Genomic DNA, 12,876 nt, shown 5'->3' with positions numbered 1-12,876 from the left:
ATCATCATCGTTTAACGTCCGCTTTCCATGCTAGCATGGGTTGGACGGTTTGACTCAGGACTGGTGAGCCGGATGGCTACACCAGACTCCAATCTGATCTGGCAGAGTTTCTACAGCTGGATGCCCTTCCTAACGCCAACCACTCCGAGAGTGTAGTGGGTGCTTTTATGTGCCACCGGCACGAGGGCCAGTCAGGCGGTACTGGCAACGGCCACACTCAAAATGGATTTTTTTTTACATGCTACCTTGTTGGTGACATGTAAAAGCATCCAGTCCATGCTGTAAAGTGGTGGTGTTGGGAAGAGTATGTAGCCTTTGAAACTATGCTACCATGCAGTGTCACATAAAAACACTCAGTCCATGCTGTAAAATGGTGGCATTAGGAAGGGCATCCAGCCACAAAAGCCATGCCAAACCAGACAGGTACCAGACGTGGCCCCCTGTGAAACTGTCCAACCCATGCCAGCATGGAAAACAGATATTAAATGATGGATAGTAGAATTGCAAATATTTTATGTATAACATTTTATGTATAATTTTATGTATAACTTACATAAATTTTATGAATAATTGTATCTTACTTTGTAATGAACAAATAAAGAGCCATTTCAATTAATAATAATTTTTCTTCTCATTTATTTGCAACATATAAATCATTACAATTTTGCTGATGCCAACATGCAAACATCTGTATATAATTACCTCCACCTTAGCGAAGGTCGAGGTATTACTTTCAGTTGTGTATGTTTGTTTGTTTGTCTGTGGACAAGACATCTCAAGAACCACCGGATGGATTTGGATGAAACTTTCAGGGATGTTTGGCCTCGTGACTGGCACAAACTGATTAGACTTTGGGATTGATCTGGTACCGAACAAAGATTCTGGATTATTTGTTATATTTACTTTACATGAAGTATTACAATCTTGTGTTGACTTTCAAGTCTTTCTCTGAAAGCATGCTCATAGTTTTCACATAAGTTATGACAGTGTTGCTGTTTCCAAAGTTATATTTTCATTTCTCTATTATTAATTTTACTCATGTCTCTATCTTAGTAGAAACTGATGGATAAAGAAATCAAACTACATAAACAAATGGCAGCAAAACCGTTCAGAAATTAAATAACACTAACATATTCAGTAACAATAATAAAGTTAATCTATCCTCGACAATTTTTAGTTTTACCAATTTTGAATATATTGCTCCTGTTTAAAACTCCTTACTTAATTGACAACTGCATTTCTAGCTCTGCCTTGAAGGAAGCTTTACTTCATGGACTCACGTTTTTGTGAGTAACGATGTTGTTGAACCTCTGTTAACAGCACCATATGCAGGTCCTTTCTGTTTTCTTTCACGCATGGATAAATTTTTCACTATGGACCTTAATGGTTGTAAAGACACTATATTAATGGATAGACTAAAAAAAGGCCTTCATAGAGAAAACTGTCCCTGTTCCCACTGCAGACGACACACACACAGAACATTACAAACATGGCCCACACACCCACCTTCACGTTCCATGACTACCATTGGTATCGATCAGGTACCGGACAAGGAGTCTGGATTATTTTTCTGCTTTTTTTTTTACTTAATTTTTGAGAGCAGTTGGGTTCATTTTTAGTATTCTCATTTGTGAGAGCAGTCGAGTTTATTTCAGATATTCTCATTTTAAAATCCATCTCTGCCTAATCGTTGAGAGGATGTTGGCGTTACCTTGGTGGCGGTTTGCACTCTCTGAGTGCTCTTGTTACATATATTCTTTCACTTGTTTCAGTCATTTGACTGTGGCCACGCTGGAGCACCACCTTCAGTCAAAGAAATCAACCCCAGGACTTATACTTTGTAAGCCTAGTACTTGTTCTGTCAGATACTTTTGCCGAACTGCTAAGTTACGAGGACATAAACACACCAGCATCGTTTGTCAAGCAATGATAGGGAGACAAACACACACACACACACATAAATATACATACACACACATGTATATATATATATATATATATATATATATATATATACACAACAGGTTTCTTTCAGTGTCCGTCTACCAAAATCCACTCAGAAGGCTTTGGTCTGCCCGAGGCTATAGTAGAAGACATTTGTCCAACGTGCCACACAGCAGGACCAAACCCAGAATCATGTACTTGGGAAGCAAGCTTCTTACCACACAGCCACGAATTCTCCTTGCTATACAAGAACAATATTACTTTTATTTGTTTAAAATTGACAACTCATAACAATATTGTGTTTCGTCGGGCATACCTACACAAATGTGCTCCATCCCAACCGATTTTATTTCGTCATAACTTTCAGAAAAACGGACATTATTTAATGTCGAAATTAGTTGTGAAAAAAAAAAACTTTTCCGACAGTAGGGAGAGAAGTTTCAGGAAATTCACAAGAGTTGACTTTGTTTCCTCATAACTTTCATAAAACTGGGTATTTTTAAATAAAAATTTCTACGAATACTTTCAGATGGTGTAGATTAGGATTATATCGGAATTCAATGTGCAAAATAAAACTGTTGGGCACGCACACATATATACTGACACAAAACAATTTTTTTCCCGAAATTTCAAGTTTCGATCAGTAGATATATGTGATGTGTGTCAGTATGTATTTGAGTGAGTTCAACATAGTTTTTTCATATTAAATTCCGATATAATCCTAATCTACACCGTCTAAAAGGTATTTGCAGAAATTTCATTAAAAATTACCCCTTTTTCTGAAAGTTATGAAGAAACAAAACCGACTCGTGTGAATTTTCCGAAACTCCTCTCCTTCGCAAAAAATTTTCACGACAAATTTCGATATAATCGGAATCTACACCGTTGAAATATATTCATAGAAAATTTCATGAGAAAACAAAGTCGAGACGGCCCAATTGTGTTGGTATGCCTGTTAGCATTATTATTATCGATGATGTAATTCATTTGCGAAAGTAAAAGAAAAACGGTACGCTATAATTCAAGATTGCTGTCATTTGAATATTTTGCAGGCCTTTTCACCTTATTAATTATGGAAATATAACTTCGGGATAAACAAAAAATGTCACAAATTCTTTCTCTGCCTTGTTCTATAATACAAACTGGAATTACATACAGGCAAAACATGCAAGCCAAGAAGGCCTACTCGGTCGCTCTACCTAGTAGAAATAGCAGCTAAATTTCTCTTAAACTACAAGGACAAATTTGTTAATGAAGTCTTAAATATCCAAATATACTTTGTATGGAAAAGAGACAAAAAAAAAAGAGTGGTACGATCCTTTACACTCTGAGTTCAAATCCTTCTGAGGACAACTTAGTTTTCACCCGTCCTGAGTTGACATAAAGTACCAGTCGACTACAAGGATGAATGTGAAATTCCTGTAATGCATTTCATGTGAATAAAATTATAAAAGAAGACAAAACATGCGAAGATAGTTTCGAGTGGAACGTTCTTTTATTATGTTGCCTGAGACAAATCAGGTAACAACAAAATTAACGCCATCGTATAACAGCGACAACTGAGTTTATAGACATCCAAACAACTTTGCACTTATAAATTAGTTGTAACCGACATTTATCAAATGTATACGAAATTAAATCACTTCTGTGATTCTTAAATAAAACTAATTAGTAAATATAAATATTTAAACGAAGCAAAAAATAACACGCATTTAATAATACGATATTGTTTATATACAATAAATCTGCACACTTCTAACCAGAGGACGAGGTGGCCGAGTGGTTAAGGCGATGGACTGCTAATCCATTGGGGTCTCCCCGCGTGAGTTCGAATCTCATCCTCGTCGATTACGTTTTATTCTTTTATCGCACATTTTAAATAATTACACTGTAAAAAGTTATTTTAGTCAATTAAAAGCACCCAAAAGCAATTTTCATTTTGCTTTTATTTCTTGAAGTGTCAAAATTTTCATTTCATTCCTATGATCGTCTCTTTTTTTCAGCGTCTGTGAGACTGTTGAGGACAAAGAAAAAGAAAAAAAAGCGTAATATTTAATTTTCAGGATTGGGATGCATATTATTCTGGTCCATAGACCGACTGTCTCTTCTCTGTGCCTCCTCAATTAGCCTCTAATCTTTAGAAGTAGCCAGTTTTGTACTGCCTCCACCGAAACTGTCTCGATACAACTCCCCACCTCTCTCCTTCTCTCTCCCTCTCAGTCCTCCCCACCCTGGTGTTCTTACGGCCCCGAACGTCAACCCTTTGAAATTTCCTACTTGCTCATGTTGTTATTTAGCCCCAGGTCAAACCTAAACGAACAGACTTATGATCAAAAGTAGGTTCGAACTGATGGTGCCCTAAGCACGACCTAACAATTGTGCTCCTTACCCTATTCCATTCTTCTCTTCAGAAAGTGGTCTGCAAAATCCACGAGGAAAACTTCACGGATCGACCACCAAATATATTGTTATTTTTAACAGTAGGATATATAACTGGCATAACTAATGAAGCTTGCTCTCCTGCTCGACTTTGTTTCCTCATAACCTTTTGAAAAATGGGTATTTTAAAATGAAATTTTCAACAAATATGTTTTAGAGGGAGCAGATTACGATTATATCAAAATTTGTAATGGAAAACATTTTGGAGGTGTAAGGGAGAAGAGGAGTTTCGGGAGATTCACACTCCTTCATTTTGTTTCCTCATAACTTTCAGAAAAATGGGTACTTTTTAATTAAATTCTCTACAAATACGTTTCAGGTGATATAGATTATTTCATTAAAATGTTTATTTTTCAGGGAGTTATGAGGTAACAAAATCAGGGCAGGGTTGACACTTGTGTAGTTAGGCCACATGGTGGTCCACATGAACTATGTTGTGCATGACTGGGTTGACAAGACACTAAGATATCATAAGCAATAGCGTTCTAAAACGCATACACAAGGCAGTTAGTCGGAAGCCGCCTGCGTCTAGATGTTCAATGCTAATCTATATATACTGTGGTTGTGCATGTAGCCTCCTCCCAGCTCAATTGCATTGCTTTGTCCTGAGGTCTATAATGCTGCTTAAGACAGCTCTGATCGTAAGTGCTGTAACTTTTATCTTTTACTTGTTTCAGTCATTGGACTGAGGCCATGCTGGGGCACCACCTTGATAAGTTTAGTCGAACAAATTGACCCCAGTTTTTACTTTTTTAACCTAGTAGTGATTCGAACCCTAACCGCTAGATATTCACTTAAGCATCACGAAACAGTCACGAATGAGTCACGAATCAGTTTCACGTGATTGATTTATAAATCGACGATTCATCGTGAGGCTGTGGCGTGATATAACTTCCCGGGTATTCTAGAATTTACCCTCTTTTCTTTCACCGCTCAAAAACCGTTTGCCGCCTTACTCACCAGGCAGACGACTTTGGGTATTCGAGCAGACGGCTTTGGACATTTGCGCAGACGACTTCGGGTACTCAGACAGACCGATTCTAACCATTCACACGATGTCCGACAGGGAGTTTGCTACGGATACAGAAATGCGGTCTTCTCTCTTCCCAGTTGGCAGTTGTATTATTAGCATTTTTCATTGCAGGTAACAAACGCAAATATCATGTCCGACAATAAATATAAAGTTAAAGTTTTATGACGAAAAATTGCTCCATGACGAAAAATCTTCGTTGTATGGTTGCCGCTGCGGTCGTTCATCAATGTGCATGAGCTAATGATAAAAACTATATGTAGTCGCTTGGCCTGTTAGAAATAGCAGTCAAATACTCCTCAGATCACACGGCCGTTTTCAAAACTGAAAGGGCATATTGAGATTTCAGAAAGACTGGACTCTGTAAGCCAAGCTGAAAAGACCCGTATAATGTAGTCCTCGATTTATTATCATAAAATCACAGTGAGGTTGTCACAACTGAAGAGGTTTTGACAATATATAGGACTGTGAAGCGGGATTACAGCTATCCTGGAACTAAACAGCAACGATGATGACGACGACAGCGACGATCGCAGAAGCAGCAGCAATTAGCGTGCACGAGCCGATGAGGGTTCTTCAGACACTTGGTATGGACAACCTTTATCGAGAATCAGGCAACATGAAAGATGACTCATCATCAGGCGGGTCGCATTACTAAAAGGAATTCAAACTAATTTTTCGTTGACATGCTATTCTGAAAGTACTGTGGGTCGCAGTTTGCTCATGACTACTCTCCACACTCCCGTAACCTAGAATAAACAACAACTAAGCTTCCATCAAATAACAATCTATCATCAAATTAGCAGAATCGTGAGAGAGTTGCTCAAAAGACACCGCTGAATTTAAACTGGTTTCAAAATTCATTATATCAGATCTAAATTAGAAACTATTTGGAATTAATTTCATATTCCAAAATATAAAAAGATTAGAATGAATTCAGAGACGTTTTACCTGTTGGATAATTGGGCTGTCGAATTTCTCGTGCTGTCGTTCATTGGTTTATGTATTTTGTGACATTCAAAACTTGATTATGCACTTGGCACGCAAAAACAGCCTATCGTGAGGACCAACTGCGTATTTTTTTGTTTAGAAGTGTATCTTGGATTTCGTTCTTGGACGTGTCCTTCTATTTTTGTTTCATTGCTGAATGAAGTGAGAAGGGCAGTGCCTATGGCCGTTTTCAAACCCCACCTCCCACCGACTGGTGTGACCGAGGGAAAGAGAAGCTATCCTCCAAGCAGAGACCTTGCACAAATGCTTATACCAGATTTGTTTCCGCTAAAAGCATCCAACGATCAGGTGGTGGTGTTAAACCGGGCATCTGATTAAGCCTATCACCCAAATAGGTCATGGCTGGATTTGAACTTTGAAGACAAAGATCAGGAACAATACCGCAAGGTAATTTATCCGACACGCTAACGGTTTAACCACTTTAACCGCTCTAGACTGGTACTTTATTGTACCTAGATGGTTGAAAGGCAGAGTTAATCTCGGTGGGTTTTGAACTCAGAACGAAGACCGGAAAAAATTCTGCAAAATATTTTGTTCGACGCTCTAACAATTCTACCAATTCACCGCCCCACTAATATTAGCTAAAATTTTGGCTCAAAGCCAGCAATTTTAATGAAAGGGGATTGTCGGTTATATCGATCCCACTGCTCAACTGGTACTATTTTTTTGATCTCGACTGCATGGAAGGCAAAGTTAACCTCGACGGAATTTGCACTCAAAACGTAGGGAGCCGAAAGAAATGCAGCTGAGCATTTTGTCCGATGTGTTAATGATTCTGTCAGATCGTCGCCTTAACCGTTCTACTAATATTGGTTTCAAATTTTTGCACAAGGCCAGCAACTTCGGGGTGGGGGATCAGTCGGTTACATCGACCTCAGTGCTTAACTGGTACTTATTTTATCAACCCAAAGGATGAAAATTAAAGTCGACCCCGGCGACATTTGAACTCAGAACGTAAAGACGGACGAAATGCCGCCAAGCATTTTGCCCGTTGCGGTGACGATTATGCCTGCTCGCCGCCTTAAGCATCCTCCTAATATTAAAATATGAAAACAAAAATATTTGATTTATTGAATTGTACGAAGATTTACGCATTGCCCATTATGTACGAAGATTTACAGATATTTGGACGTGTTTCAATTTCACCTTTTGATCTAGAAACGAAAGATTGCGCCTGAGGCTAAGCAGCAACAATGACACCTCGAACACCTTCAATGAGAGAGTTCTAGTGGTCAGCTGATTTGCTTGAAATAACAATCGAATTTCCCTTAAATCGTATCCTAACGTCTTACAGAACAGAAGGGCATATCAGACACTGGTAGTCGTAGATACCCAACCACCACAAAAAAAGAATACGGGACTGGCTGGTCATAATTGGAATACCTTTGATTATAGGTTTGTAAGAGAGAGGGAGAGAGAGAGAGAGAGAGAGAGAGAAATCGAAACTTGGGTCTTTTCATACTTCTGTCCTTTGTTCTACGAATCCATATTCAGAATTTAATTGCGTCACCTATCAAATTCGCCACCAAGGGCATACAAAGTTCATCGAATTTCGCTGTCAATGATCTAGTTCAGCTTTAGGATAGGTCTAAATTTGATTCATCTGTACAAAAACATACTCTCGACGGCTGTGAGGGAGGTAACATGTCTCTCTGTCTACTCGGCGGTAGCTGTCAAAGAGGTAACATTACTTTCACCCTCTCCTTCCTGTCCGAGATTTCAGACAGTTAAAATGGAAATTCTATTGCTGTTGATCCCCACCCCTCTCTGTCTCTCTCTTTCCTCTGCCGAAGACGACTAACTTGCTGTCAGTGGTAACCCATGCACGAGCCTTTGTATCAGTCTTATTCTCATTAACTTAATAGTTAACCTAACACAAGAAATTCTCTAACAAAAATGACATGTATTACGCTTAACTCGTCGCAGTTGTGATAAACTTCGTACTGGTTAAATAAAAGCTATTGCAGCAAGCCCAATTTCTATTATTATTGGTTAAAATACTTATCATATCAGTTAAAGGACATTTGTTGAGTCTTGTGCTGTGATTAGTGTTGCGCGGGAATTGGATCGAAGGTCCAATCACGTTGCGCGTAATATATTTCAAACGACTAATCCAGAATTTTTCCGATAAATAGGTGCGACTAATTATTTACGAGTAGAGGGGTAAGAGTTTTTCATCGAGGCGAGTTATGCTGGTCTTGGCTTTTTTTAGAGGAGAATTGATATATATATATATATATATATATATATATATATATATATATATATATAACGGAGCCCATGTAACCAATGACGACCCAAGATGAATTATCAAAACGATGGAAGAACAGCTAATAGAACTTGTAATGTTTCTTGCTTTGATCCTCTGTACCATTTTAGGAAGGAAAGTCCCACTGCTATTTTAAAGTTTGGTTTCTTTTATTACTTCTACGAACGAACACGCAAAATATATTATACAATGATATACATAATTCTTTAGTAAAACCAAGGAAGACTATGAAAAGTTATAAACTATCTAATGTCAATTATTTTCCAAATATCCTGAAATTACCAACCATGCAACACTCAACCTTCCGCAGTCTTTCTTCTCAGCTTATGACACAGCCTTATCCAAACTTAATACCAATTACAATTTAACCGTTAACGTTTGCTCGATCAGATTTGACCTAGAATTAGTCAACTGGCGCACTTTTGTGATTATCAAAATTTCAGACCAGCAAGGTGTATTGTGTAAATAAACGTTTATGTATATTTTGTATTTATAAAGATAGTTTTTTTTTGTTTAAGAAGGCAGTAATATCTAACCGAACCTTGTTATTAATTACTCTATCTAACGATATTCGAGATAATTTACTTTTGAACTTAGATTAACCAGGTTTATATGGTTTTATTAGAGAGAGATAGCTGAAAGGTAGAGACATCGATGAGAGGGAAAAGATTGGCCAATCTGAGAGATAATGGTGTGCGTGTACGTATGTATGTATTTATATATGTACGTATGTATGTATGTATGTATGTATGTGCGTGAAAATGTGGGGAAAGAGGGGATGAATGAAGGGGAGAGAGAGAGAGAAAGAAAGACGGAGAGGAGGTGATAAAAGTAAGAGAATATGAATGGAATAAATGGGAGAAGTGTCCGAAATTATATGAGAGGTAAGAGTGTGCAAAGAGAAGGGAGAGATTACGTGAGTTAGATAGAAAAAGAGTAAAAGTGTGAGAATGAAATTGTGATAAAGGAGATACGAAAGAAAGTGGAGGGAAGTTAGAGAGAGAAAGAGGGGGAGAGTAAGAGATTATGTGAAAGATAGATTAGAAAGAAAAGGGATAAAAAAGTGAAGGAGAAAGAGAGAGAGAGAGAGAGAGAGAGAGCGCGGGCGAGAAAGATAACAAAAATGTGATAAAGGAAATACGTGAGGAAATGGAGAGAGATGAGGAAATAGAAAAAGTAAGAGGAGAAACGAAAGCATAGATATGAAAGTTATTGAGAGGGCATATGATGAATAGATAGACAAAAAGATAGAGATTGAACATGTTAAAAAGATAAAGAGAAAAGCCAGGCATAGATAGAGAGGAAGAAAAAGAGTGTATTTGTGCGAGTGCGTGAGAGAGAGATGCATTGCTAGTCAAATGAAACAATCATTTGTAAGATAAGTTCTGTCAAAAGTTGTGTGTCACAAGGAATGTATTGCAAAAATGTTTCAGTCAGGAAGGTAGAGTTAAGATGTTCTTTTCCTCTCTCATAATGTTGATTCTTTTTCAGAAAATTGACTTGTTTAACCACTATTACTCTTTTACTTGTTTCTGTCATTTGACTGCGGCCATGCTGGAGCACCGCCTTTAGTCGAGCAAATCGACCCCAGGACTTATTCTTTGGAAGCCTAGTACTTATTCTATCGGTCTCTTTTGCCGAACCGCTAAGTTACGGGGACACAAACACACCAGCATCGGTCGTCAAGCGATGTTGGGGGGGGGGGACAAAGACATACAAACATACACACACATATATATATATACATATATACGACGGGCTTCTTTCAATTTCCGTCTACCAAATCCACTCACAAGGCTTTGGTCGGCCTGAGGCTATAGTGGAAAACACTTGCCCAAGGCGTCACGCAATGGGACTGAACCCGGAACCATGTGGTTGGTAAGCAAGCTACTTACCACACAACCACTCGTGCGCCTATATTTAATTAACCACTATATTTAATTAATATATGTGATACTCATACAACCCAACGAGGTTTGAAGAGTTTTATGAAATATAAAATATTCTAGAAGCCAGTTATAAATAATTCTTTCTACTTTAGGCACTAGACTTGAACATTGTTGCAGGGTGGTGGTGAATATGCAATTACATCATCCTCAGTGCTCAATTGATACTTATTTTATCGACTTCTAAATGATGAAAGGCGAAGCCGACCTCGGAACTTGAACTCAGATTATAAAACCCAGAAGAAATACCGTCAGGCTTGCTAACGATTTTGCCACCTCGCCACCGTAGCAGACAGCATAAATGATATAGTTGTTGAATCGTAGGCATTCTGATTTATCATCTCCGTCAGTTTTTCAGACATAATGGATCTGAGATTAGTATATTCAAAATATCCAGGATGAACGTCTAATATGTGAGAGATTTGACAGCTATTTCTAGCAGGCCGATTAATTACATGGCGGCACTCTAGTAGTAGTTATTGCTGTTGTGGTTTTTGTCTTGGTTGTTTAGCTCCAGATCGGTCCTGACCAAGCAAATCTATAATAAAAGGTATTCACATCATAATCGGTACAACTTAATATTTTACCACCAAGCATTACAATATTCAGTATGTGTCTTTTTTTCTTATGAGACTGTAGGGAGATTTGGCTGTTATTTCTAGTCGGGGGTGGAGTTGGTATCACTAGAGGCTGTCAGCTTCTTCATAATGAGATATGCGACTCAGATAGTGAATAATGGAGAGATCCATTCCCTCCATTATGTGATAATGTGTGTTCTCTCGGTATGTCGACAACATAAACCTTGTGATTAAGACAGCCCCACAAAATGACATCAAGGTATTAGTAAAAAAATACTATGGAAAGCATGCAGCACATAGCAAATTCTAGCTCTCAGAGCATCAATGTGACAACGTGACCATTAACTACACGTTCAAATGTCCCAACGAAAGTCTGTCTGTTCTTGATACCGAACTTTGAAGGGAAAGAGTATGAAACCTTTTGGCATAGCTGTTTTGGCGGCGCTGATTTGACGCTGACTTATTTTAATATCAGACGTTTTAACGTTTTTCCCTCTCTTTATCTCTCCCTCCCCTTTTCTCTCTTTCTTCCTCTTCTCTCTCTCCCTTGCTTCTTTTTTTCTTTCTTTTTTCCTTCCTTCCTTCCACTTCTCTCTGTCCATGTGTGTGAACATATTTATCGGATCTTGTTCAAAACGGGGGCACCAGTTTTCATTTATGTTTTATGTAGTGTTTTTGCTACCGAAAGACTTTCAAACTTCGTATACTTATCTATTTTGTGTTATAGAACAGAAAAAAAAATTTGTATTCGAATTTATTTCATGTAAAAAATTGTCTTATTTCGATAATTTCTACTAATCACTGACGTCTATTCAGTTGAAAACAGCGCTGTAACGGTGTATATCGTATTAATCCCCTAACCTTAACCCTAACCCTAACCCTAACCCTAACTAGACTGTTAACCCTAACCCTAACCCTAACCCTAAAACTAACCCTAACTCTAGAATCCGAACTCTAAAATTGTTACACACATAGATACGCACAGCGTAATTTATTATATAAACAATATATGCGTATAAATCACGATTAAACCGGATGAAATATGTCACAGGGAATAACATTCCTCACTGAGGAAATGACAAGGGGCCGAGAGATGTGGCGATTTGTTGTACTTGTTAAGATGCGTCACGCTAAGTAAAACCGCCATCTTCTACACATACAAGCTTATCTTTCAGGTGCCGGTGTCACTTAAAAAGCACTGCGTAAACGTACCCGTGTCGGTGCTACGTAAACGCACTCGTGCTGGAGGCACATTAAAAAAGCACCCAGCACACTCTGTTTAGTGGTTGGCGTTAGGTAGGGCATCCAGCTGTAGAAACCATGCTACAGCAGACAGATGGAGTGTGGAGCGAGGAGCTGGCAGAAACGTTAGCACGCCGGGCGAAATGCTTAGCAGTATTTCGTCTGCCGCTACGTTCTGAGTTCATATTCCGCCGAGGTCGACTTTGCCTTTCATCCATTAGGGGTCGATTAAATAAGTACCAGTTACGCACTGGGGTCGATATAATCGACTTAATTCGTTTGTCTGTCCTTGTTTGTCCCCTCTGTGTGTAGCCCCTTGTGAGCAGTAAAGAAATTAGACAGATGGAGTGTGGACAGCTCCCCTGCTAGCCACCTCCATGTCAAACCGTCCAACCCATGCCAGCATGGAAAGCGGAC

The 12,876-nt window shown here is 38.6% G+C and overlaps 1 protein-coding gene and 1 non-coding gene across 2 annotated transcripts in view; both read left to right on the top strand.

Moving 5' to 3' along the window:
* The first annotated feature begins 3,709 nt into the window (after positions 1-3,709).
* Trnas-gcu (transfer RNA serine (anticodon GCU)) lies at positions 3,710-3,791 on the top strand. Its single transcript has one exon. It is a non-coding gene; the product is annotated as a tRNA-Ser (tRNA).
* A 6,251-nt stretch (positions 3,792-10,042) lies between these two features.
* Positions 10,043-12,876, top strand: part of LOC106876724 (uncharacterized) — a 63,665-nt gene continuing 60,831 nt past the window's right edge. Inside the window, exon 1 of the mRNA XM_014925397.2 lies at positions 10,043-10,134. Within this exon, the coding sequence (XP_014780883.1) occupies positions 10,118-10,134 (17 nt within the window). The 5' untranslated portion in view covers positions 10,043-10,117. The remainder of the gene's footprint in view (positions 10,135-12,876) is intronic.

Source organism: Octopus bimaculoides, chromosome 3, assembly GCF_001194135.2.
Source record: "Octopus bimaculoides isolate UCB-OBI-ISO-001 chromosome 3, ASM119413v2, whole genome shotgun sequence".
NCBI classification, from domain to species: Eukaryota; Metazoa; Mollusca; class Cephalopoda; order Octopoda; family Octopodidae; genus Octopus; species Octopus bimaculoides.
The sequence above is the reverse complement of the archived record's forward strand: the minus strand, read 5'-3'. Positions and strand labels throughout refer to the sequence as shown.